This window comes from Heliangelus exortis, chromosome 6 (assembly GCF_036169615.1).
Source record: "Heliangelus exortis chromosome 6, bHelExo1.hap1, whole genome shotgun sequence".
In the NCBI taxonomy this organism is placed as follows: domain Eukaryota; kingdom Metazoa; phylum Chordata; class Aves; order Apodiformes; family Trochilidae; genus Heliangelus; species Heliangelus exortis.
Genome location: NC_092427.1, coordinates 10,181,636 through 10,209,491, shown reverse-complemented (window position 1 = coordinate 10,209,491; position 27,856 = coordinate 10,181,636). Strand labels below are relative to the sequence as shown.

Genomic DNA, 27,856 nt, shown 5'->3' with positions numbered 1-27,856 from the left:
TGAACAGAAACATTTTTACCAGCAATTTTGCCACCCCTACACAACGTCTGTTGTCTGCTTCTTGTCTACTTGTAGCTCCCTTTGAGACAAACTGCTTTGCAGCTCCCTGGAAGGGCAGGAAGAAGCTGCTGCCAGCACCGCTGCCTTCCCCGGAGCAGTGATGCAAAGGGATGATTCCCTCTCCTCTACCTCTCTGCTACCTTGCAGAATGTGCCAGCAGAATGTGGGTTAATGGGGCATGCATGGCACAGAAAGCAGTCTCTCTGATGGAGTCATTAGGACTGGCTGGCAGAATGCCAGCTCAGTTGGTACAATTTTACACTCTTCAGAGTGAGCTTAAAGGGGAAAACCTCCGCTTGCTTTAAGCCTTTGCAGCCAACACGAGGCTGCTGGGGCTTGCCTGCCACTGTCCAGATCTCTGCTGAACAGCTGGCTGGAAATTCTCATCTAAGCTCTTACTCACATGATTTGGTGTTGTGTTGAAATTGCTAGTCAAGGCTATTTAAAATTAATGGATCTGCACGGCATCAATTGGTGATATTGCTGTCTCCTGTGTTTGGATTTTCTGAAAGTTAAAAACCAGAGTCTGAGGTGCATTTTGAGGAGGGGGGGAAGTGGCAGTAACAACAACAACAACAAAAAACCACAAAACCAGACCCTCCAAAAATCCTTCTCCCTGGGAAGGCACAGTTGAGCAGGCACAGCTAGACTTCAGGCAATACCATACACACATACCAAAGATCTGAGGTCTGTTCTGCAACAGGCTTCAGCTGCATGTGAAATTAATAGCAGCTGATAGCACACAGCTCCTGAAAGGGTTAGTTTGGTTATCACAGCTGTAAGGCATTGTAATTTGTTACTCGTGTAGAGATTTAATCAGAATAATATAATGTAATTATTTATTGTCACTTAAAAAAAACTGAAATGCAAATTAATTTGAGCTACAATTACATGATATTGTATTTATTTTAGTCTATTGCTTAAAATGGAATTGCATCAACCAGCATCAATAACCAACGTATCTTTTTGTTTTTAGGAACTTTAGGTCATTTTTCATGTGAAACGTGCAGCCCCAGTTAATGTTTACTGATCTGGAATTAGAGAGCAAAAGGGTTAAATCTCAATCCTTGTCTGATTTATATTTCCCTCCCCTCGTTCCCAGCTGTGGACATGGATGGAAGATCTGCAGAAAGAGCTCTTAGAGGATGTCTGTGCTGACTCTGTGGATGCAGTTCAGGAGCTTATCAAGCAGTTTCAGCAGCAGCAAACAGCCACCTTGGATGCTACCCTCAATGTTATTAAAGAAGGGGAGGATCTAATCCAACAGCTCAGGTAAGCACCTACCTACAGGACAGGTATTGAGAAATCTGATGTATTCTGTGCTCTAGGTGTGCATAAATAAGGACATGTAAGTTAGGATTGATGGAGTGCATTAATTCTTTCCTTATTTATGATTCTTCAGATGCTTTGAGTATTTTATGGGAATTGCAAGGAGTGATTTGTGTGGACTGATTACAGTAGTCTATGGATCAGCGTGGGTTCCTGTTTGACAGAGAGATTATTTATAGGCACAGAGAAGTTAATTGAAACAAATGTGGTTTAGGTGAATATTTTTAGCTGTTATATAGAGAAGATTGTCAAATGGTGGTGATCTGAAACAATGTGATTTATATGGTTAATCCTAATGCAGGAGAAGTATATTATTCTTAATAAATTATACACATGTCTAACAGTCTTCTCTCTTTCGTTTTGCATGCAGCACCCTTCTGTTTATTTTTGTCCTCATGGAGTTTATTCATACCATAACTGCCAGTTATACTTGCATTATGAATTAAAACAGCTCATTTTGTCTTATTTAAAATACATTAATAGTCTGGCTCCAAGAACTTAGGGTTTTTTTGCTTTCTCACTCTGTAGGTGTAGTAGAATGAATGTTTGCAGAGTAAGTTTACACAAACCTTGTGTAAACCTCTCATTTGTTCTTACTTGAAGTGTTCTCTGTGTGTTTAACTTTGTTGACAGCAGTGTTTTTCTGCCTTTTAGTGATGTTACTAAGCTCAAAACCAAGTTTAATACATCATTTGTTCTTTAGATCTTTATATTGTTGCAGATAGCCCTTCTTTACTTGTACTTATTCTGTACATTCTATATACATATATAATATACAAATCTGAGAGGTCTTCTGCATTTCACCAGAGGCTGTCCCAGAAATTTATGACATCACCTTCACCCTGAGCTTTCGTGATCTGGCCACACGGTCACGTGAGGGGAAAGGAGTGGACTGGGGCATGGCATGTGGAATACTAGGTTTTTTAATGTAAACCCAGTCAATTCTTAGATTAAGCCTTTGAAAAGTAAGAGTGGCCTCAGGTCTGAGGCTGTTTTTGGAACTGGTATCATGCCTAAACATTTGTGAATCACCAAGGCAGGTTTTGTGACAGCTCTGTGTGACAAAGAAATAGCATTGTTGGGGCCTGGCTGGTATACTGGGCAGTGAGCAAGGTGAAAAAGCAGGAACATGTGTGCTAAGTGATCCCCTGCTTCTGATAAAATTGATACTTTATCAGAACAGAGGTGAGAACAGTTGTCTGAAGGACAGCAGCCCTGAATACATGCAAAAAATTGCAGAACTCAACTGTCAAGAGAATTTCTGATCCAAGTGTGGGTTTTGAGCACTGTGACCAACTGCAAAGGCTGTACTGTGATCCCAGACTCCTTCAGAAAGTGAAGCAGACCTGTATAAGAAAAATGTGAAACCACCTATATGTGTGACCACTCTGACATCTTTTGTGGCTGCTGGAAAAATTAAGCACAGATAAAGGAAAGGAGGAAAAAATGGAATTACTGCAGGGTTTCCTTAGGAAAACATTGCATTGCTCAGTGTGGTTCACCTGCCATGAAGAATAACTGAAGAGTGCAAATGCTACAACAATGAAGAGAATGAAATACACAACTCTTATCAAGCATGTCATAGCACAGGTGAAAACCAATAAAATTAACAGGGCCATGAAAATGTTTAGGTTTCTTGTCCTTATCTCTGAGAGCACAGTTCCTGCTTTAGAGCAGAGCACTTGTGTAATATCAGTCTGTATCTCCTCCAGGTAGCTTAGGGAAGCTCAGCTGCCTGAACTACTTGAATACAATGCTTGGGACTTCTCTTCCCAGAAGATCTTCAGAGCCTTAAGTAACCCTTTGAATCTGGAGTCCATACCAATGGTTAATATTGGAAACATTTTTTTCACTCTTCCTTATCAATATTTTCCTGAGCCAATCATAATTCTCAGCAGTCAACATGAAGCAAATCTTTTGAACTGCATTTCCAAGAGTGCTGGTGGGGCAATATTTTTGCACATTTGTGAAAGGCAAAACAATGACTTGCTCCACTGAGATGTGAAAGAACAGGAATGATAGGAGGAAAAAAAAATAAAATAGACAATGAAGAGTTATGTATCTTGCTTTCTTTGCAGTAGTTCAGCATATGGGCTTTTGATGTTGGTTATGTTTTACTAAGCATCTCCCACTTAAAAAAACTAAAAGTGGTTTCAGGAACAAAACATTCATTCTGAACAAACTCAGCAGCCATGCACTAAGTCCAATTTTATGTTTCTCAAAATTGATTTTGTTGTTTTGTTGTTTTTTTTTTCAATAATTTCCCTGGATTTTTATAAATTTAATTTATGACCTTTCTGAGCCTATTAAGGATCTCTTATGAATTATTTCCCAGAATTTCTCATCACCAGACAGAGCAAGAAATCTTATGGTGTAAGTGTCCAATCTCAGAAACTTCTTGTGGAAGATGGTCTGATTTGGGGAGAGTGTGAAAAAGTACCAAATCATTGCAATTAATTTTTTTTAATTGCATCAGCCACTGAAATGCAAGTGTGGCTTGATTTGAAGAGTGAACTGTTTAATGGAAAAAAATTTCCAAACCATGTGTGTTGTCAGATATCATGAGAGATTATTCAGCACTAGTCCTGAATAATTCATTGAGTTATTTAGATAGTACATGAATAATAATGAAGACCTATTTTATGTGGTTTTATACAAGACAGGTGCTGACTGAAGGAAACAGAACTTGATTGAATGTGGCTTCAGATTATCTCACCTTATCTTCATTCATTGTTCCTTTGTATAGTTATAGTGTGGAGGCAGGGAGAGACCTTGTGTTAACCAAGAAGGTGAAAACACAGGACTAACAAAGTAGAGCAAAAATCGTGTCACCTGGAGGGAGTAATAGTGGTGTAATATTCCCTTACAAGCAAGGGAAATTTGTAGTATTTGCTTCATAATAATGCTGGAGTATCTGAAGTTCAGTCTATCAGACATAAAGTATTTGAGGAAAATGAGGTGTAACACATCCAAAGAACAAACTACTATGCAGCTAAGTCATCTGTAGTTTTGATTTTATTCTTAGGCTTCAGATGTTGAAGGAAATGCCTGTTCTGTTCCTTCAAGACACATAAAGAAAACAGAATGTCATGTGTATGTTGCCTTAGAACCTCAAAAGTGTGTGTTAAACTTACCTGAAAGGACTCTGTGCGTCAGTGCCTTGTTTCAGTTTGAGGCATTTGAAAAGCTTATACTCCTTTTCCCAATTAGGCTTTCTGACAGGGTTCAATTACCAGTTAAATTGATTGCTTGTTGTTTTGATCTGACCCTAAGTGATGATAATTTGCAAAGAACAAAGCATAAGAATTTCAGTCAAGTTCTGTAGAAAATTGCAAATGCTTTGCTAGATGTTCAGGGAAAGAAGGTTCTACCCAGAAAAGGGGAATAAACCCCTAAAAATTTGGAAAACAGTAGCATTCTTTCACAGGGGGGAGTCTCTGCAGGTACCTCACCTCAGCAGCCCAGGCAGGCTGCCAGAAGAATGGCTCCCAGCCACACACAGTCCCTGGGGGACAAAATGGGTACCTGGCAGCAGTATTTTCCTTGTCTTCCAATTCTGTCAGCTGCTCTGCTGCACACGTGGGGCTTGGTTGGTGCACCAGCAGTGAAGTGTGTGCTGTTGGATTGGAAATCCAACAGGGAGAAGTGGAAACCAACAGGCAATATTGATGTTAAAACCTGCTGGCTTACACACTTCACCCAAGTTCTCCTGCCAGTGCAGAGGTCTTTCCAACAGTGTATTTTGTGGAGTTTGCAGTTGGCTTCATTTAAGTATCCCAAATAGTGGAGCTGCTATCTCATGCCTTTGAGGAGGATGGACCAAGAAAACCATAGCATCTCTGTGACGTTTTAGCTGGGTTACTAAAACCAAGATTAAATTATAGCTTCAGGGTTTTCTTTTTGTTTTTTGCTAAAGTCGAGGGATCTTTTGTGGCATAGTTGAGGATAAATTTCAACACTTCGTGTCTGCAAAGGCTCCTTATCCATAAAATACCCACTGAAAAAAAAAACCCCACAAAACTGAAGATGAAAGAGACTGTAGGTGAGCCTATTAGTATAAGTGAGAGCACAACTAGAAAAGAAACTCAGGATTTTCCTGTGTGTATGTTGAGACTTATTCCTGGCACAGCAAACTTCCCCTTGGTCCTAGCCCACCAGTTAAAGGGCTTTCTCCCTTCTACTTCCTTTGAATGGAAGGTGTAGGAGGAGCAGTATCTGACCTCTCCCAGGCACGTCTCATTTCACTTACCCCAACAGAAGGATAAATCAGAATCCATCTTAGTGTTTCAAAGATGTTTTGCTTGTTTGCACAAGTTTTTTTGTGCTCTAGTCTGCATCTATCACTGTACTGTGTGGTCCAGAGGAAATCAAGGCATACCTAACCCTTAGTGTAAAGTGCTGGTTATTCTCATTCAATTAGTCTGTAAGTACTAAAGCAAATGCAGGAAATTACTTGTGAAGGTCCAGGTGGCTAAAAAGCATCCCTGAGCTTGATGTGCAGCAGGCAGTGTGAGTGTAGGCTGGAGGAGGTCACTCTGCAGGACTGAATGGGTTGCCCAGACAGCCTCCTCCAGAGAGCCATTGAAAACTGCTCTGTGTCCCCTCATCCCCCAAGTGTGTAAGGTCCCAGTGTCAGGAGAGGAGAAAGGATGATCCCCTGGTTCCAACTTTGTGCTGAGCTCAGGTGCTGCAGGATTTCTGCGAGGAGAAGATGTGAGTGTTGCGTACACCTTCCCTCAGCCCTTTGTGCTTGGGTTTGCTTCTCAGCAGCACGCAGAATCCCAGCTGTGTGATTCTTGCTCTTTTCCCTGCCTCAAAGCTCAGCTTTAACCACGCTCTCTGCCTTGCTACAGGGACTCTGCCGTTTCCAACAATAAGACTCCACACAACAGCTCCATCAGCCACATTGAATCCGTCCTCCAGCAGCTCGACGAGGCCCAGGTACAGATGGAAGAGCTCTTCCATGAGAGGAAGATTAAACTAGACATTTTCCTTCAGCTCCGGATTTTTGAACAGTACACCATAGAGGTAAGAGCTGGTTGCATGACGGGAGAAAGGCAGAGTTGTGGGGAGAGGGGGGAGGGGGGTGAACACACTCTTGTAGGATACACCTGGAGCTGTTTGGTTGTGCTCAGCTACTCAGTGAGGTAGAGAGTGTTACAACCAGTAAATTTGGTGTGCTGAAGCTAAAAATATGCTTTGGGACATACTACTAGAATCCACTAAAATAGATTCCTGTCTGCTTTACTAACTATGCTGACAAGCTGCCTGCTCTGCAGAGAAACTTTATATGATGCCCCTGTTGGAATTCTTTATTTGGAATTCTTTATCCCAAGTCACTCAGGGATTTGAAATTTCTGTGTCAGTTGTTAGTGAGGTTTGTCTCTTCAGATAGATACATAGATGCATACAAACAGATATATACTTGGCTTTAAATCACAAAGTGAAAAAAGCATGTGAATGAAAGGAAAGTAGATTAAAAAGGAAAGAGGAAAAAAAAAAGGGGGGGGGGGGAAAGCTAAAGTGTATTTTAATGGCCTCATGCAAAAAAAAAAAGGTTTCTGTTTTGCTGTTTTGAAATCAAAAGCACTGGATGGAAAACTCATCAAAACAATAATTAAGATACTCTTGGACAGAGGAACTTTAAATAGACTCAAGCTGATGAGCTGATCTCTTTAATTACTTACTATAATTCTGATAGGGCATGATGCAGATAGAATAACATAAATTAATTTTTGCACAAAATCCACTGAAGTTGTGTGTCAGCAGTTATGGCCTTTCTGGGATGTGTTCCTCCTGCCAAATCCCACTGGTGCTTATTCAGCTCATGGAACACTTTTAAGTGTTTTTGATGATATAGTCTTGAAGGTATTGTTTGTAAATCCCAGGTAATCTCCAGGTGACTACTGGTAATTAATGAGAGCCTTAGAATGCTGCATTATACTTTTTAAGTTTAAGACAAGGCATGATGAATTAGAGTGGCATAAAAGGCTGGAAACATGAGGGGTTGAGGTGTGTTGATCTATAATTGGATGCCAGAGACAGAAATCATTGAGCTTTTCTGTTACGACTGCAGGGTTAGGGGTTGTACTAAAGTGTTTTACAGAGCTGGTTATTTATGTAAATTGGATTTTTTTCATTTTAGTTACCAGTTATATATATCTCATCATGCTAGGAGACAGTATTCTTTGAGTCTTTGTGTCTAGGTATTAATGAATGTGTTTCATGTCATATAACTTACTTTTCTGTGAGACCAGTGGTTGACTTAAGAATTCTCTATCTGAAGTTCAGGAGTTCATGCAATAGCTGTAGTATCTCCTATATTTAAATAGAAGATACTTTGGTTACAGGGATATTCCAAATGCTGAGTAACTGAGACTTTTACTCTAGAGAGATAAGTGGTGTGTGAATTGGGAATGCATGTATTTGTACAAATGTTGCCCATGCTTTAAAAAATAAAGCAAAAATAAATAAATAAGGAAAAACAGTGTGCTTCTAGAACACCCAAACATATCTGTAGGCAGTTTATGGTGAACCCATGAGAGTCATTCATTAAGATCTCAGCCTTTCTGTTTCACTGCAGCTTCTAGGTCTGAACCCAGAATTATGCTGATTTAAGTAAATATCTGAATAATAATACTAACAATATCAGTATCATTGTTTTAAAATTCTTTTTCTTCATATATAGTCTTTTGACCAAAGATCTCCAGGGCCATTACCACCATGGTAACTTTACTGATGGGGCAGCTGAGACAGAAGGGGATGATGTGACTTAACCTACTCCTCTCCATATACAGATATATATATATATATACACACACACACACACATGTATACTATGTAGATCCTATTTGGTTTTTTTCTGCATGAATCCTACTTCTGTGTATTCACAGACACCTTTGGAGTGGCTGTGATACAGGAAGATACTAAAAATTGGAAATGTGCTTCAGAGTCTTCTAAAATCAGAGTAGCTGGAAGGATTTTAAAGAAAATCATCACTTAGTTGTCACTGTAGATTGGCTATTTTTTGTCATAAGAACATCTGAATTCCCTCTGCAAGATTAATATTCCAGGGAAATCTGAGAACATGTTTCCTAAGGATTTTATGGGCAGATGATTTTGTTTAGAAAGCTCCTTCTTTTTTAAGAATGTTTTTTATTTTAGAACAATAGTGACATTTAATTTATGACTTATGACATTTAATTTATGACTGAACACATAATTTAAAATATATCCAGGTCAGTATTTTAAGTTTTATTAAGTACATTTAGTGACTAAACAAGAAAAACAATTGGATGAATAATAAAAAGAAATTAAAAAATCAATATTAAATTACACATGTATGCTATGCATTTCAAACAACAGCTCAAAGATTCAAAGATGAATTGGCTCAAATTAACACAATAATCTTAGAAAGTAGATTGCAGTCAGTTGCCTCACCTGTATAATAAAGAGTCTAAGTCAATAGGAAACCACTATCAAAATTAATAAAATGATCTCATGCCACTTTTGAGAAGCAAAAAGAGTTTTTCATCACCATAATTAAAAAACATGTAGTACTCCTGATGATTGATTATACCAAGCTTTTAAGGGGAAAAGATAATGAAATTTAAATGAGGAAATTAAGTATTTTTTCTACTAAAAACAAGTAGCTTGAGCTAGGACTGGAAAGGTATTTAGGTTTTAATTTTCCATGATAGACGAGATCCTGCATAGATTAAAAAAAAAAAAAAGTGAAATAATGAGTAGCAACATGATTTTCAAGTGAATTTCTCTCTTTCTAGTCTAGATAAGCCCCCTTCCATCTGTCCAAAGAGCAGTGCCATATTGAACACATCCATAGCAAAACCCTTTTACCTGCTGCAGTCCTGTTAATCCCTCTCCTTCCTGCAGTCACACAGATCAACTTCATAAGGTGCCACCTTGTCATGCATTGAACTTCCAGTTTTTCCCCTCAAATCTGAGTTCTCACCCTTTTTTCTCAGGTTTTTCTGCTCCTGGAAATCCCTTATGATGGGAACCCTTTCCTGGGGCCAAGGGTGAGGCGAAAAAAATTTCTGTAGTGGAAGAAATCTGCTCCATCAGATTTTTGGAAGGCTGTGCCTTAGAGCTCAGCCTCAGAGATTAGTTATATCTCATGTTGCAATGAACACTTACATCTCATGTGGTCTCTTTCCATCCAGATTTGGAATCAAACATTTTCAATTCCATTAATTTTCCCTGCTACCCTCTTTCTCTCCTTTTTAATTAATAATGTAAACGGAAACTATTAGGAATTTTTCAAACGTATGAATGGCAATTGAATGATTTGCCTTTGTAGTTTTATTTAGAAAGTGTCATTTAAACTTTGGAAACTTTCCTGCTTTTACTGCTGTCCAAATAAGCTGAATTCCATGCCACAGACCACATAACCCTTTCCTTTGGCACTTCTTCCTTTGCTTGAACTCTGCCCATCTGCTTTGTAGCTCTCATGGTTTTGGAGCTTTTCAATAATCTCTTCTTGACAGAGATTTGGAGTCCAGACAAACTTTAGAATTGATGATTACTGCACAAGCAACACTTACCTCCATCTATTTAAGCATCACCGGACCTTTTCTTGTACTTCAGTGAAATCTGCCAACCATTGTTGGGTTTTGTCTTCAGGAAAAGTGTTTTACCTTTAGAGAAGCCACCTGCCTTTTTCTTTGGCAGTGCAGAGCAGCTGCATTCATTCAAAACTTCTAAGAACTTCTAAGCCCCACCAGCAGCTTTTGTATTGTACTTGAGTCAAGGCAGATGTGAATTTGGATACAAATCCACAGGCACATGTGCTGCCTGTTTTGTTTTGGTTTTTTTTTCCTTAATCTCATTATATTGACTGATATTTACACTCTGGATTCTCAGGGTAAAGTGTGAAATTCAAACTATGACAACACCTGGAAACAGGCATAACAGAAACATGAGAGAGCCAAGCTATCCCTACGGGAGGCTATTCTGCTGCAGGTTTTAAAACCATGAAATGACAACTCATTCTTTATTTAGGGAACATGTCTAACTTTGAGGCTTGATAGGTTTTATTCTTTTACCAAAATGGAATTATTAGTTATTGGGCTTTCTGTATGCTGTGCAGACTTGAGCTGTGTTCATGCAGCCATCCCAGTAATTCAAGAGATTTCATGCAGTATTGAATGTAGTAGCAAGGAAATAGGGTGGAAGACTCAAAGTGCTGGCAGATATTAGAGGCAGGGCTGGCAGCACACTGAGCACATTGCACATGTGAAGCACAGTCTTACACCAGAGTTAGATCCTCAGTAAAAATCTATCTAGTATATTTTGTCCTTTTCTTCAGCACTAGTCATTTAAATGCTTATTAACCATTATTTGGATGAATACTAAAATACAGTAAATTGCTGAGTAAGTTCGTAAGAAATTAATAGTAAAATACACTGGGTTGCAACCCGTTACAGAACTCCTGCCATCCAGAGTCTTTCTGCATATTTTTTTCTTTATAACTTTTGTAAAAAGATGAGAAAATTCATCTGGCATAAAACTCTGGCAACAGGAATGATCTCAGCCAGTACCAGTCTGGCAACAGCTGTTGGTTATCTGCCAAGAAACTTCCCTCTCTCTTTCCCAGAGCTGCTCAGCTCTTCCCTTGTGTTTGTTGTTTTGTTTCCTTCAGTGCACATGGATCTGTGCAATGCTAGACAGAGCTTATGTACTGCAGTCTAAGAGCAAAGTGGTTCCTAGGCCAAGACATAGTCCTGAAGGGACTGTGGGGGTTCCCTCAGTGCAGTATAAATTTGTAATCTTGGATGCTGTCTGTTATCTTTCAAAAAGTCCCATGATCACCAAAATCTTCACCTGCTGTGCATCTAATTTTCCACCACTGAATACCTCTGGCTCCATTTCACCTGCTAATTAAAATTTTCAGCTTTAATTTCACATTTCTGCTCTTCTGCTCTTCTAGGTGTTCACATCCATCCTTGAACATGACTTTAGAAGGGAAAAGGAGCTGTCTTTCAGACAGTAGTTTACTTCACTATTATTTACAACTCACTTGGGATTTAGGTTTATAACTTAAGCAGAATCTTTCAAGTGAATTAGCTGTCTTTGTGGAGATACAACATGTTTTATAGCCCCTCGCTGTCTTATAGCTGACATTCAGATGTGAGCTTCTTTATTAGAAATAAGTCTTACAGGGATCTTGAGATACATTTGAAAGAAAGAAATTTCATCCCTTTCTGTTCACAAGCTGGAATCCTATGTCTCATGCTCAGTGAGCTTTTGTTTTTCTTTTCCTTATATACTTAATTTTCAAACTGCACATCATTTTAAAGGAAGTCAGGCACTAAGCTGTCCTGGGCACCCTGTCTCTTGGAGCTGTATTCCATTGTTTTTCTTGATATTTTTGGGATTCAGGAGTCAAAATCCCTGAAGCAGAAACATCACTGTGACAGCCTTTTCATACTTCAGTGGCTCAGGTTCCCACTAAGGCAGTGTGGTATCTCTGTCTGTTTTTAAATAGTGGGTGACAGTATTGTCAGACTGCACAGTGTCAGCTCAAAGTGAGGCCTGAGAAGCAGGAACAGCAAACTTTCTTCTTATGCGGTCTGTAGAAATTACAGTTTCACTCACCCTTTCCCACCTACATCTCTTCTACCATTACCTTCAGTCTGCTTGTAAACCCACTTACACTGTCACATCCAGTCCTCTGCTTTTGCAGCCTGCTCTGGACAGTGAAGCAGAGCTGAGTGTGGTCACCCCTGACATCCCTGGTGCCCAGTTTCTGGTATGTGCCTTAGAGGCCTGGTCTCTACTCCATTATAACCCCTTTGTGTCTGTACTCACACTCCTGCAGCATCCAGGAGTCATAATTATCTTCATTGGTTCCTTCTAGATCACATCTGACCTCTCATCTCATCCTCCCTCACTCTTTGATGTATGGTTCCCACCTTTTTTTCCCTTAAAATGAGGCAGATGCTCCCTTTTCTTGATGCCGAGCTCTGCACAGATCTACCCTGTGCCTTAGTGATTGGTTTTCCTGTCCTGCCTCATCCCTAAGCTCTACCCACGCTTCTCACCTTTGCTGCTTCTCCTGCTTGCACCACCATTTCTCTTGCATCCTGCCTCCTACATTTACTTGTTCTTCCCAAGTGTCTTTACTCTTTTTCAGATCCCTCTTGTGAGCCCACTCTTTATGTTGAGAGCTTCTGCTCCAAAAATGGAGCTTTCTTTCCTTCCTCCTCACATGCCCTTCCCCAGCCCATGCTTAAAAATATCAGCTCCTCTGTGATTAATTGACTACATAACATTTATTTTCTTTTGCTTGATTCCTCATTTCCCCCCTCCACCTCCTTCAATTGGCAAACAACCTTTTCTTGTTGGCATTAAACAAGATGACTTTAGGTGTCAAACGCTGAATTTAGGCCAAGTAAACAACACTCGAGACTCAGAAGCACATTTTTTAGAAAATCTCAGCAGCGACATGAAAAGAAGAGATACTTAGGATTTAGGTATGAAATTGCTGCAGATGTACAGTTGCCTGCAGAGCAGGTGGTGCAGCTGAGGTGTGGGCTCTTTGGCCTAATTCCCAAGGAGGATGCAATGTTGGTATGAGGTGGCTGGACTGCTACTGCTATTATTGCTGCTGGTACTTTTCACCTGTGTACCTCCTGTCTATACCTCTCCTTTTCCTTCAGGATCAAAGGTGGAGATGTCTCTCTCCCTTCAGTCATGTTATCTGCTGATGTTGCAACACAATAAACCCAGGGAACAGCAAAGGCAGCAGTACTGCAGCAGTGGGAGTTTGGGTATATTAAGTTGCTGCTTTAGTAGGATGTCTGCTTGAAGAGTCTGTGGTCTAGACTGTGGTCACTGTGTCTGCATGGAACACAGACCTGGCTGACACAGTCTGTGTGGCTGTTGGAGCCTTGAGATGGTAGTGTGGAGCTCAGCAGAAACTCAGTGCTTGTTGATGTGCTGAAGTGAACTCTTGTGCCTCCTCTGCTTTCCTGCTAAGGCTGTCTCAGGTAGCTTGGTTAATACAAGATGAGGTTCAGTACCAGAGGTTGTTACCTTTCTATTGTCATGGCTGCAGGAGCATCTGTTTCAGGTGAAGGCTGAAGAAATGTGCTTTCTAGGCTCTATTGGCTCATTGTCAACCAATAGCTTTATCATGTCTTTCTCTCTCATTAGTACTCTGGGGTCATTTGAGCTTCCTTTAGTAATATGGAGCTGTTTCTTGGCCACCAACTTTATATAATCTGAAAGGAAAGGGCTGTGGCTCCTTCCAAGGAGTCAACCAGACTGTGGCTGACAATGAGGGACATGGGCAGCTTTTCTTTGAACAGTGTGGGCACCTAAAGTCTGCTGCTTTTGCTGATGCAGACCTGTGCACTGCCACTGTTGCTGCTCTCCATAACCATTATGCTTTTGTACAGTCTCATGCTGCAGAGGAACAGAGCAGAGCTCAGTGCTTCTCTTCCAGCAGAGCTTTTCTTCTTTCAGGGCATGTTAGGGATGCTCAGGTCCATTTAGAATCACAAACACTGGGAAATAAAGGGAAAACAGAAGCAGTGCTGTCAGTTCTTCCTATAAAAAATCTAGCAGGTGAACAGGGTAAACTCTAATCAGCAATTCTAAAGGAAATTAAACAATTTTGTGGCCAAGTGAGCCTCATATAGGAGACAATTTCTGATACAGGCTGAGTGCAGTTGGTGTTACCATAGCTTAGGAGATAGGACACTTTCATCTGATGCAGTCCAAGTCTCACCATATATGTCAATATCTGACACAATCTGTGAAAGCATCTAAGGTTCTTTTTCAGACTTGAAAAATAGACATCTGTAGTTAAAAGAGCTGCCTAATTACAGCCTCTTCCTGAAGAAAAAGCATAATTTTCCTATACCGAATTCAAACTGGTTAGGGAGTCAATTCAGATTCTGGGACCACTTCCAAATGGTCCAGTTTGAAGTATGGAAACTGCTGGGGTTTTGAGGCATTGGCTGTACAGACAGAAAAAAATAATGAGATATGCAGAGCAGCATGATCTCTGGGATAGGGCACCAGATTGGAATTCAGAAAACCTGGGTTGTTATCACAGTTCTCTATTGCTTCTTTGCCTTCATGTGCTTTAGATTCCCTTCTAGCCATCTGTTTGTCTCAGTTACTCAGAGCAATGTACCCAACCTTCCTGTACATGCTTTGCCTGAGGAACTGGTGATGTTTCACCTCTCACTGTGCCTGACTCCTTCTCTTCCCCTCACCCAGCACATGGAATCATCATCACTCCTTCATCAACCCCCACTCAGGGGCAACTTCCCTCCTTCTTTCTCCATCCCACTGGTGCCTCTTCTTCTTGCCTTAGGAGATCTAGCACTGGGCTAACAAACCCCCAGGACCTGTCTGACTGTCCAGAGTCACTCAGGTGCAGTCTTAGCCTCTGTTCCCAGCCACGGCAATGGGACGTGGAGGGTCATGGGCTGGCTTTGATTCCCACATTGTTTATCAGCTTGTGCCCTGAGTACCTGTACTGTCCTCATTTACTGGAACCACTGATTGGAGCTGGGGTCTGTGGAGCATAAACCCTTCAGTGACTTGCACTGGCTGATAGAACAGGTAGATATTTAGGTGCAGCTCCTCCTGTGTGGGGAACCTGGAGAAAGCAATCTGGTAAAGTGAGTGTCAGGAGCACTGGTTGCCTGGGTAAGAAATCCTTTCTCGGGTGTTTGTAGATGCCTCTCTGCTGAAGACCTGTCTTGGACACACAGGGCTAAGGGGTAATAAGCAGGACAGTCAGGAACAGCCCTTTTGCTGTGCTGCATTGGAAACTGCACTGTAGATCAAACAATAAAAGTAATGCTGTGCAGTGTCCCTTCTGCAGCCAAGTGATAAAGTTATGAAGACAAACAGTCCCACAGCAGAGTTTTACCCTGGCAGTTCTGTAGAAGTGCTGGATCTCAGTGTACTTGTGGGAACATCTGTTGATTCCTTCATGTGTCCATCTACAGCTCTCCTGATAATTCAGCTCTTGGAAGGATTTGTGTTTTCCTGTCCTGGAAATGATGTCCATAGAATAAGAGGGATGGAGAAATTTTGTTCTGATAAAAATTCCCTTACCATAGCTGCAAGAGCAAACTAATATAATACATTCTATAATTATTTTATTTTTTTCTATTAATGCCACTTACAGATGCTTTTAGCCATCTTGAGTGCATGCTCAGGGGAATGTTCACAGGAAATTTGGAATTACTTTGGGAACACTTGCATAATTTCAAATGATCATGTCATAACAGCCTGACAATCAATGCAATTAATTCAAACAGACAATATTTTTAACGGCTCATAAAGAATAAAATTCCTCTAATGCACTTGTATCACATTCCTTTCCATTAACTTGTATGAGCAGAAAGGTCTTTGCACTGAACTTTTAAGTGTTAACATCATGATTGTAGGAACCTCTGCTTATTGTGAATTCATTCCATTGTTTGTAGTTTGAAACTCAATCAACCACCTCAGTTCTGATTACTGTTTGGTGAGGATCTGTCTCTAAATGTAAATTTATCTAATAAAACTCTTCTCCAGTATCTAGTTTAACCATTTCTCCATAACTGTTAAATCTGCCAGTAAGTCTCCACAGTCCAGGGACTCCAGCTACCACGTGTGAATGAATCAGAGGCTGCTGGAATCAGGAATGGGGCCAGAGAGACTGTAGAGATAGCTATTATTTAAAGGCAATTGAGTGGAATGGGCAATGGAACAAGCTGAAGAAAAATAAAAGCCCCTCAGGATGTCCACAATCTGCCTTTCACCCTGCAGCTCCAGGTTCTTGGAGGTTCTTGGTTGAGTAAATCTACTTTTCTGCTTCTCTCAAAAAAAGAGCCTGCAAACTGTTTATATTTTCCTTTTTAATGCAAAACTGTGAACTCCCATCCATCCTAATGTGACAAGGGCTGAGAGTGGGTCTGTTTTTGTTGCCTTCTTGTGCCTCCATTGCCTATAACATTTGCTTTCTGGAAAGAAAAATGAATGAAAAGTTTTTAATCTTAGCCTCTTGGAAAGTTAAGCATCTCAATGCACACAGCTACTGAAGAGCACTTTTAGTGAGAAACTAAGAACTTTTCACTACATCACATTTTGCACAAGTGTGAATTAGGTACCTGGTTTTAGCTGTCCTGAATCTAGTTACAAGGAATTCACCTTTGTGCTGGAATCAATACATTTATTTAAAATGTTCAATTACTTTTTAGAATTCTGTTCTGCACAGTATTAGGCTATATGCATTATTTCATTTCCCATTTCCTATGTCCTCTCTCCCTTAGTCATTGTGACTGCCACATTCCCTCTTTTTGGTTTGTAGCAGCAGATTGTGGGCTGAGGTGAGACTGTGCTGGTTGTGTGGAGGAGAGATCTTGCTTTAATAAAACAGGCAAAACCAGAGAAGGACTTGGATGCTGGTTGGCTACTTGTGGGCTAAAATGTAAACTACTGAAGACACAGTAACTGAAATGCTAAAATTATCAGACTGTGTGTTATAATCAAGAGGGAAAGAAAACAACAGAAGATTTCACATGTTCCCATGAGTAACTGGCAGGTAATAGAGGTCTTTGGATGGAGCCAGGTACCCTTTGTCATTCTGCTGGTGATTTACCTGGAGTATGATGTGTCTGTGCTGCACTTTCCCCATCTGTAAAAGTGAATTATTTATATTCATTCCCCAATATAAAATCTTTCAGATCCACAGAAGGAAAAACATACACAAAGCCTGTTTCCAAGTCCACTGAAGACAACAGAAAGGCCCTTATAAAATACTCTGAGTCCCTGGAAGCACAGCACGGAACTCATTGTACAACTGCAATCAGTGCTGTGAGGGTTAACTCGGATATTCATAATGAAACATGGGTAGATACTGTTAGCAATACACTCTGTAGATAATAATTCTGAAAATGTATTAATTATCCCTGTTTCAGGACTTAATAGAAGCAGCTTAGAATTTCAGTTCTATGAAGCCAGGATAAATAATATTTCCATCTGTAATATGTAACATAGAGTGAATTGCAAAGCGTTTTTAGAAATATTCAGACCATTTTGGGATTATGTGGTCAAAGGTGATACAAATAATTTTGCAATTGTGTAAGCATTACTTCATTTAAACTTGAGTTTATTCAGAAACCTTATCTCTACCATCCATGTGAATACAGTGCCTCTTTACTAACAGTGCTCTTTGGAACGTGTGAGGGAAAAAGAAGGTGTTAGGTTCCTTGTTGGACCAATAATCTTTTCATGGACCCTCACCTAAGCAAAATGTTCAGCACGGCCGTTCAGTGGGCAGGATCCAGAGTGTCCTGAGACTGTGGTTTGGAGGTTTGTCTGAAATGCTTTTGTGATCCAAACACAGTGAGAGAGTAAGATGTTTTTCATTGATCTTGTGTAAATACAGTGTCTGTCTTCTGCCCATGAAGGTGACAGCAGAACTGGATGCCTGGAATGAAGATCTGCTGAGACAAATGAATGACTTTAACACCGAAGACCTGACCCTGGCTGAGCAGCGTTTGCAGCGTCACACTGAGCGCAAGTTGGCCATGAACAACATGACCTTTGAAGTCATCCAGCAAGGGCAAGATTTACACCAATACATCATGGAGGTTCAGGCTTCAGGTAAGCAGCACAATTTCATCTCTATTTTACATCAGAAAAAAACCGAAAACAAACCTAAAACAAACACCACCGAGAAAACCCCAACCCCCCCAAAAATGCATATCTAGCAAAAATAGCCCTATACATATCAAATACGTCATATTTTAACTTAAGTATGTACAGTACCTGTCTCTCCACTCCCAGAACTGTTCCCTGTGCCACATTTCAGGGTGCAGACATTCCTGAGGGAGAGACAGAGGAGTGAGGGCAGAAGGAAGCCAGTTATCTGTGAGCCCTCTGGGAAAGAATCAAAATATAGAAGCCTTGAACTGGTCACCATATTAAACTCTTGTTTGCAGATAGCTTTAATGGGAAATATTTTGTGTAAAAAGAAATGATATTTATGATTCCTTTATGTAAAAAGGAGTATGATAAACCATACTGGAATTTTCCTTCCCAGTGTGCACTTGAAATGAAAGGTAGCAGCTTGGGTGTAAGAAAAAAAAATCCTTTGGCATGTGCTGTTCAATGACAGACTTGATCCATGTTGATAGGGAATCTGATATTTTTATTCTGCTTCTCAGCAGTAGGATCCCATTTCTAAGACATTCACATCCTGTGAATCAGGATTTTTTTTTATCCTTCCATTTTTGCATTTGGAAAAGGAATATCACAATTCAGATTAATCACCACATAAAGCCCATAAATTAATGTTACTTGTGAAGTGTTTTAACCTTCTTAAATGTCTGGAAGGAGTGTAAAGCAACAGCAATTCCTGTTATTTCCCTCCCAGTTTGCCCTTTCAAAATAGAAAGGATTTTTATTATTTTATTCTTTGGCAAACATTCTACCTCTAGGCACCCACCTTTGAAAAAATCTGGCAGTGTTCAGCTTGATTTGGCAAGTTTCACTCAACAGAGGCTTAAGGATTGCCACAAGAGTATCTTGTGAACTAGACAATCCAGTGCATCGTGTGAACCATGTATGAGAGCTTCTATGAGATCTGGCCACTCTCTGCCTGGTCCTGTGCTTCAGCTGCCTTGCTTTCTGGGATAGAAAACTTGTCCTAATAAATCAGTTAAGATTTATTACTCTTTATTAAGATTTAGTACTCCCCCCCAGTACCCTCACCCCATCCTAGAAGAATCTTAATATCCATGGGAACTGAAAAGTATGATCCAGAACAGAGCACAGTCAGAAGTCTGTGTGGGGAAGAAAAATAAAATAAAATTCTGTGTTGATCAAGAAGTTAGGAGCAACTTATTTTGGACTGCAGACAAAAGATTAGCAACTAAATGAAGTGACTTTTAAAATGTTTTTATAAGATAGTCTGAGATCACTTTCTATGAAGCCTACCCAATAAAAATCATTGCTCCTAAAGGCAAAGAAGCAGTAAGCCTCATGGGGAGGTAGGGTAACTGTAGTTAATCAAAGGTAATGGTTGTCTGCCATGCACAGAATGCTAAATGCTGGGAAAATGGCAAAATAAGGGAGAAAGATTGCTCTTGGGACCCTACTATTTCTTATTTCAATAAAGGACAGTTATACTCCATAAAAAATTAATTTAATTTTACTCTCTATTCCTGAATCCTATATAATAGTCATTCAGTGCATAAGTTAAGGGATCGCTGTTCTTACTGCCAGGGCTATGAACTTGCAGGGGTTCTGGGAAATCAGCTGCTATCACTGCTTCCTCATGTATGCTGTCACTACTTCTACAATCAAAGCTCAGCTGTATCCATAGAAAATAAAGCCAGAAAAAATTATGACTTTTTCAGGGATACTCTACCTACCCAGCCCCTCTCAACTGACCAGGTTTCTTCCCTTCCGTATAATTGCCTTTGAGCTTTATTCTTTTTATCATGTCACACAATAAACTGGTTCAATTTTGATCTCTGTGGTGTTTGGCTTGGAGGTCTTTAAGCTGCTAAGCCTGTCACATCAAATTACATCTATTTTTTCCATGCATGTTACCTTTCCACTTGGAAATCTTCTGCAAGTTGAAAAAGGAGGTTTTAGACATTTGTCCATGACTTTTGCATGTCTGATACAGGTTTGGAGCAGTGATTCTTACCATGCTGTGGAGTGTCTAAAAAACCCTGTGAAAATTGTCACATTGGTACAACAAATCCAGTGGTCCTGTGATGGACCATAGCAAACTGTATATTCACAGCCAGGGCATTGGTGCATGCAGGGCATCTATGAAAGTTCAGTATTGCCAAAGCTCCATACAGCTCTGAGTTGTGTTCCTGTGATTCCCTCTGCTGCTCCTGCACATATAGGTGAACCTGGTTGGGATTAGGCTGTTTGCATGGGCTAATTACTCACATTCACTCTTCTTTCACATAATTATTCTTCAAATAAATGTTTTTCTTTATTAAGGTGTAAGATCTGGAAGTCAGGTCATGTCTTCTGAAATTTTGCAGTACTTTCAAATTATCTTCATGTCTCACTGAAGTCTGTGTCCCTTGGGAAACATATTTACATTTAGAGAAGAATGTAACAGTATTCTCAAGAAGACTGGACTTTTTAATGAGCAACCACTTGTTATTTCAATGAAGCTATCTTCTGTTTATTCCAGTTTGGTTGTGGCTGTACTACTGATAGCAAAGATAAATATATGGGCAAATAGTCTCAAAAATTGATCTTGAGTTTTGAGTGTCTAACTTGATAAGTTCAAAGGGCCTGGTGTTTCCAAAAGTGGCAGCTTGGAGATTTCTGAGAAATTTATTTCCTATGGAAAGTTTAGGATCATAATTCAGCAGTGATTTAATATTTCAGCCTGAGTTGCAGTCATGATTGATTCGTGTAATCCATTAACATATGTGCCTTAGTCATTCTGCTTCTAGGTACTAGAAGTAGTTACACTCTAATAGATTATTAATTGCATGGATTTATTTCATTATTATAGTCAAAATTCCACTGTCAGTTGAACTGTCATAATAAGCAACATGGTTAGGAGTCACTCATGTTTTACAGAGCTACCTTTTTATGTACCTTTTTATGTCTTAGAAACAAATTGTCTAAGCCAAGCTGGAAATTTATACAATCCCTACCTGTTATGGGGAAAATTCAAAAGTCCCTTTGATTGTTATTGCCCAGTTAACATCATTCTCATCTTTCCCTAACATTGCATTGTTTAAAAGGGAAATGCTAAGTTGTTCCACTGTTTCTTATGTCATTTATAGCTAGTTATAACTATAGGTTATATTGCAAGAAAGAGGATACTAAACTTCCCCAGGATTTTAATAGTTCAGCTGAAGGACAGGTTCAAAGAAGTTTCAAAACAGCTTTGTACAGGTTAAAAATAATACACTGAATAGCAACTAGCATTGCAAATAGCTCAGGTGTAACTAATGTATGTTTTGGCTTTGTACTCTTTGCTCTAAAATTGTTTTAAAACATTTTCAGTTCATTTTCCTTCACTTGCTGTAAGCTGCACTGGCTGCGACATTAGAAGAAAAGGGCAACCTAGTTCGTTTTATCAGAAAATCAGCTGTGCTTTTCTATCTATCCAACCACAATATAAAGATAATATGCATGAAATTATTCTGAAAACAAGGCTTTCTATTTGGCAAAACAGCCTTGGAGAAGATTAAGTCCTCTCACCACATGTGCTGGTACAGTAGGTACATGACAAGTGAGAAAGGGCAGATCATTCATCATGGGAAGTGGAGGCTGCCCTTGGACAGCATCCCAGGCAGTTCATGGGTTGCTGCTGATGAGTTAGGAGAATGAAAAACCACACCAGCTGAGTGTGCATGGAGGAAAACTGGGCATTTAATATCAACTCAGTGTGGTGAAGTCAAGCATACAAAAAGCCATCAGGTCCTGAGGATACAGAACCATATGCAGGCTAATTGCAGCAACAATGCCTGGTGCCTGGCAATTGAAAGGAGCTTCATTCCCAAGAACAAAAATACATATTAAACTTCAGTTTTAATGGGAACCCAGGGGCCATTCCACTTTATTCGGTAATGAAGAAGCTGTTTAATTTTGGCTGGGGAAATAAAAATAAGCCAGTCACTTGTATTCTCATGTACTTTTTCTGATAAAACCAGAAACCAGGAAAAAGTGGATAGGGTCAATCATCAGGTCACATTTATTTTGTGTACTGTCCTCTGTAGAGATCACTATGAGAGAGAAGAAACATGCAAATCTCTGAGGAGGATAAAAGGGGAAGAATAAGCATCTTGCTAAATGTTTGAGGGTTTTTAAATAGTGTCCAAGCCTTTTGTACAGTAGCTTCTAATTAACACACTTTAAAAAAATGTCCTATTATTCCATGAAGTCAAATGGCTTCAGAGGAAAGTGTAGTGTTTTCTCAGCATTACTGCAAATTGGTTATTTTTATACTAGGTTCCTGATCCTTGTTGTTTGAAGGCCAATGGCAAAATTCCAGTAGACCTCAATAAGGGAAGAGTCAGGCCTTTATTAGTTTGTAATAACAGGGATTACAGGAACATGGGATGACATCATATTTCCTCCAGGCCAAACTTCCACAATGACACTGGTAATGTACCCAACAATGCTATCTTAAGAAAGAAGGAAGATGTGAAGCTCTGGGTTGTATTTCATGTAGCCAGTTACAAGGCTCATTGGGTCATAAGAGAATTCCCATTCTAGGAAGGGACTCAGGGGGTCTCTATTTTAGCTTCTTGATCAAATCCAGGTCCACTGTGAAATCAGACCAGGTTTATCAGTTTCATGCAAGGGGTGGAGAATGTTGTTCCAAGCCACTTTTTCTCTGTGACATTGGGTGGATTGGGTGAACTTCAGTCTGTGGAATAATTCTGAATGAACTATAGGTTGGTTTAAACTGAATTGTTACTAATGATCCTCTAATATGCCCAGATGGGAAAAAGGTTTGCACTATGGAGTTCCATGAACTTGTAGCACTACTGTAGATGTGATGACTAAAGTTTGCTTTCTTCATTTCACTTTTTTTTTCTTTCTTTCACTTTTTTGTTTTCTTCCTGAACTTTTTTCTCCTCTAAGTTGTTTTCAACATGCATTTCCAAAGTATCAGTTAAGAAATCACTGAAAGAAAGAGGGGGGTTTTCTGTGTTGTTTGGTTTTTTTTTTTAATTTAATTTTCATGCAAATTTTTGAGCAAGGCTGGGGTTAAATCGTGTCCTACTGCTGATGGGTGAGATGAACAATAATCACCAGAGAAACACCACTTAATTGAAAACTGTAGTGATGAGGAAGATGAAGCTGGGAAAGACAGATATTAAATGTGAGAGGCTTTAGTGAGAAGGAGTTACTCAGCGAGCTGCAAATCAATGTGGCAGATGGCAAAAAAGTTTGAACCTTATATTTGTGCAACAACTGGACTTTCAAATAAATGCAATGATCTCTCTGCATGTTGCAGGAATTGAGCTGATCTGTGAAAAAGACATCGATCTTGCAACACAGGTTCAAGAACTGCTGGAATTCCTTCATGAGAAACAGCATGAGCTGGAGCTTAATGCTGACCAAACCCACAAGAGGTTAGAGCAGTGCCTACAACTCCGGCACCTACAGGCTGAAGTCAAGCAGGTGAGAGTTTTAACCACACACAAGGGTCTTAAATATGTTTTCAGCCATTACATATATGCAAGCTGCTAAACTACCTTCTGCCAAGTCAAAATAGCTTTAGGTAGAATATCTTAATTCCTCTTTCCTTATCAGTACTTGATTTGCTGACAGATTGCAGCATGACCAGTTACAAGTAACACAGGGCTCTGTTCCCCTCTGTGCATGTGTTTGGTTTCATGAAAAGTTATGGGATGTCTACGTGGAGCTGACCCCAGAACTTCTCAACTGGAAAACAAGCTTCAACCTCCATGTGTTCTGGGAATATAATGATTTCATTTGGATTCCGTACTTAAGCTACTGTGGAGAATTGGCCCAAAGCAAAGGAGATCTGAGCTGTGAGGTCTAAAGGTGGCATTACAGTAGTTTCACCTTTTAGTTTACTGCTATACATCTGTTTACCTGCTGGAATCTTTAACATCTGTGTGAAATAAAAAATTCTGCCTGTGGTCTCTAGATCCCAGGATGTGCTGAGCCATCTTGGTATTGTTACATTTCCTTTCTTCTAGGTTTTCTCCTAACATAGGCAGTCATGTTCTTCCCCCCTAGGTTTACCCTGGTATTTAATTTGGATGCCTCCCATTTCTTTGTTTTCCTGTGCTACACAAAATTATACTACACTTCTTGCTTTCTAATCCATAGCTGGCTTCACATGCTGGCTTCACAGGGCTGGCCAGAAAGCATGTCTGACTTTCAAAGGAAGTCTTAGTTTCACTAGGAAAACCAGGAACGCTTTTTTCAGACATCTGGAATATTCAGGTTTCTATTTTACCAGTACAGATGGCAGAATTGTGGGGTTTTTTCCTACAAATACTACAAACTCTTTGTGAAAAACATTTGCTTCAAAAGTAAATATTTGAATGACACTTCCTCTTAATTATTTTATGACTGGTGGTGAAAAAAATCTATCATTCTCAGACTATTCCCAAGCTAGAAGCTGGCAGCTCCACCAGCAGGGCAGAAATTTTCTTTCAAAGTCCACTTTAATGTGAATATTTTGCAGCCCTAAATGAAATGAGCATAGGAACTCTCCTCAGTTTTTATTTTGAAAATGTAATAATTTTGGATTTGTGATAATTGAGAGCTGACTTGTCCAGAAGTTCTACAGCTTTATAGACTGCTTTGGCTTTCTTCAGAAAAAAAGAAAATATTACTGTGATACTAATAATCACTGCCTTGCTGTGATTATGATGTGTATCTTGAATTCCATAGGTTCCCAAAGCTTATTGCACACAACTTAGATAAGCTGGAGTTTTGTGCAGTAGATCTATGATGAAGTAGAGCTATTAATTTATGTTAGAAAATGAAGGGCAGTAACATGTGTAGCAGAAATGCCAACAGGTTGCAGTTGATCAGCTCTGTTGCTGCTCCTGCAGTCATACAGGGGCAGTGCAGCATTGTCTGCTACAGGTACCCTGATCTGCTGGACTTTTAACTATTTCACAAACCAAAATCTAACCCAAGGAAGTTTATTTAGGACTGAGCTATCTAACACTTACTGTGAGAGGAGGACAGCTGCATTGATTTAGTATTTCCTTAATGGAATTTGGGACCATCAGAGACTTCCTTTCCATGTGACCTTTCAGCAAACCAGTAGTAAAGCATTATTGTATTTGCTCAGCAGACTACTAGGGACTCTTTTGCTTATTAACCTATAAATTACCACAGCTACAGTTTCCTTTAGAAAGAGGCAAGGTAAAATGTACCTGTGCTCTATCAGTTTGGTTTCCTATAGATGAGTCGTGTTCCCAACCCTTTAGTGAAATTGGAAAATAAATTGATTTGGGCTTGTAATTTATCTCCAGTCTGATTCAGATTCCATTCACTTTCATTTTAGTGCACTGAGACGATGGATGATCTCATTACCAAATTGCTCTCACTCTTGTGAATCAGCTCAGCCATGGCTGCTGCAGGACACCTACTGTGGTTGTGGTTAAGTTCTGCTGACACAGTAAAATTGGTCAAGGCTGCTACATGGACACGTGTTTGCATTTTGATATAATGTCTCATGGAAATACAAAGTCTTTTGACTGTCTCTATCTATTTAAGTCTCATTTACCAGAGATTTCTGGTTTATATCATATGCACCAAGGGTTTGAATGCCAAGACAATGAATAGAAGTTCGAGGCCATTAAAGCGAAACATTTCCAAATGAGATGTTCTGTGAACTGCATTAGAGTGGAAATAGCACAGATCAGGGATTCACAAGCTCTTTGTTATTAAGAAAGATCCTGCTTAAGACTGATTTCCCCTCGTTGGATCCCACATTTCCTGCAGAAACTACAGACCTTGGATTGCTTAAATAAAAGTAATAGTAGAATAGAGTTGTGGAGATCAGTTTAAAAACAAACTTTCTAGTTCTGTGCTTGCAGATGTTTGGCTTCCCTATCCCCTTATCTTATCCTTGCATGTTTTGTTTCTTTTTTGATAAGTGTTTGACTTGACCTGATTTGCTCCCAGATATCTTCACAGTGTCCCACTCCACTTATTTTCCAAGTTGCTTCAAAGTGTTGTATTTCTTCTCCTGTGCCTGGTACCCATCCACTTTTACTGTTTGGCATTAGATTAGCTTCCAAATGAATATGCCCAGAGGGTGAAGGGATCAGTAATTTAAAAAATACTGAATATATTTGTTTTTTCAAAATTGACTGTCACAGACCTTTCCAAAGCCTGATGCAATTTTGAACATGGCTAAAATTACCAGAAGCTGTCCTTGCTGGTGGTTATGTCTGTGGAAGTGAGAGGCTCTCAAAAAAGCTACACAGGCTCTGGAGATGTAAAAGATCCACTTAGATTATTTTGCCTTTTAAACTTAAAAATCTTTTCCAGTTTCACTTGATGGGTATCATTAGCAAAGCATAGGTTGTTTTTATAAACATTAAGGACGAGATTGTGACTAAACTAAACCAACAGGCAGAAACACTACATGGTGTTCCTTAAGGAAGGCTGCACAAGAGGTGCCTCATTTCTGATTTTTCCTGTAGATTTTCCAAGTATGAATTTCAGAAGAACTTGGTACTAGGTGTTCTTCAAGGTCACTTCCAACCCAAATCATTCTGTGGTTCTCTGATTTAGTTGCAGAGGAGCCATATATAGAAAGAGCCTGGTTATGCAAACTGGAGTCAGAGGTGGGAGTTGTATCAGAACTGTAGTGGTTACCCCATGAGACAACCCATGCAGTGAAATTGTTCTCCAGTGGCAAGTGGCTTCTCTCAAAGACACTGTCAATGAGTTTCTGCTTCCCCATTTAAAAAAAAAAAAAATGGTTAGGTTTTTTAAGATAATCTTTGGAGATTTATTTAATTCCATAATTATTTAATTGCCATTTCTACAAAGCTGATAAATCTGTAACTTGTAGGAAATGTCTGTATAAAGCCCACTCTTGCTGTTGCTGATAATAGTGAATCTATTAATATAGGAAATGGTTGGAGAAGCAGGTTGGTGTTAGCAGCTTCTACAGGTATTTTAACAAAAAGTTATTAAGCAAATACTCTCTTCCAGCCATTTCACAGTCTGTTTCCAAACCAGTGACATGATGAAAGGCTCTGCAGGTGACTGGGTTTTGCACTTAAAATTAAGCCTTGGGTATGCACAGAAATTTTTTTCTGGCTATATGTAAATGATATACAAAAGAAGAGAAAGAAAACAGAGAGAAACATTATTATGGGAAAAGCTGCTGCAGTCCCAGATGAGGCCCTGACATTCAAGTGTTGGGCTTCTAGAAGCAGAATGGGGTCATTATTCAAGTTCTAGTGTTTGGGTGCTCACTGGGCCTGAAAGGGGGGAGTGCAGGAGCCCCAACAGTGAGCACCTGAACTCACACACTGGGGGAAGGAGTGGAGGACACAGCTCAGGGCTGGCAGAAGCCTTGGTCAAGAGGAGTGTTGCAAGCATTGCTGACAAGATGTAGTCCATCAGAGCCTGACCTGAACTGCCTTTTCTTTGAATATTTTTGACTCTAGACAGTTGTACAGAGGGATGCATGTGCTAGAGGAAACATGGCTGCTTTTTTTGTTTGTTTGTTTCATCCTTCTTTCTCCTTACTCAGCTTTGTTGCCTATGAGCTTTTCATGAATCAAGTTTCTAAGACTGAGTTTTCCAGTGATTCAGGTTCTGAAAATTTCATCTCAAATGAAAGTTTTTCCTAAGAGGACTCTGTCTCCCCTGATTGTATCATTTAAAAAGAAAAAGATAAAATCTAAGCTTCTGCCTTTTTAGCATACCTACTTAGTATTTCTATGCTCTGAATGGCCCAAGCCAGCATATAGCACAG

The 27,856-nt window shown here is 39.7% G+C and overlaps 1 protein-coding gene across 24 annotated transcripts in view; it reads left to right on the top strand.

The window, feature by feature from the left end:
- The window catches only part of KALRN (kalirin RhoGEF kinase), a 495,003-nt gene that overhangs the window by 296,357 nt on the left and 170,790 nt on the right, over positions 1-27,856 (top strand). For all 24 annotated transcript variants that reach the window (XR_011726469.1, XR_011726470.1, XR_011726471.1 and 21 more), the window contains 4 exons: positions 1,163-1,332; positions 6,243-6,417; positions 17,832-18,027; positions 23,381-23,547. Coding sequence is in view for 21 of the 24 variants with exons in the window: in XM_071746600.1 (XP_071602701.1) it covers positions 1,163-1,332; positions 6,243-6,417; positions 17,832-18,027; positions 23,381-23,547 (708 nt within the window). In the remaining 3 variants the exon portion in view is untranslated. The remainder of the gene's footprint in view (positions 1-1,162; positions 1,333-6,242; positions 6,418-17,831; positions 18,028-23,380; positions 23,548-27,856) is intronic.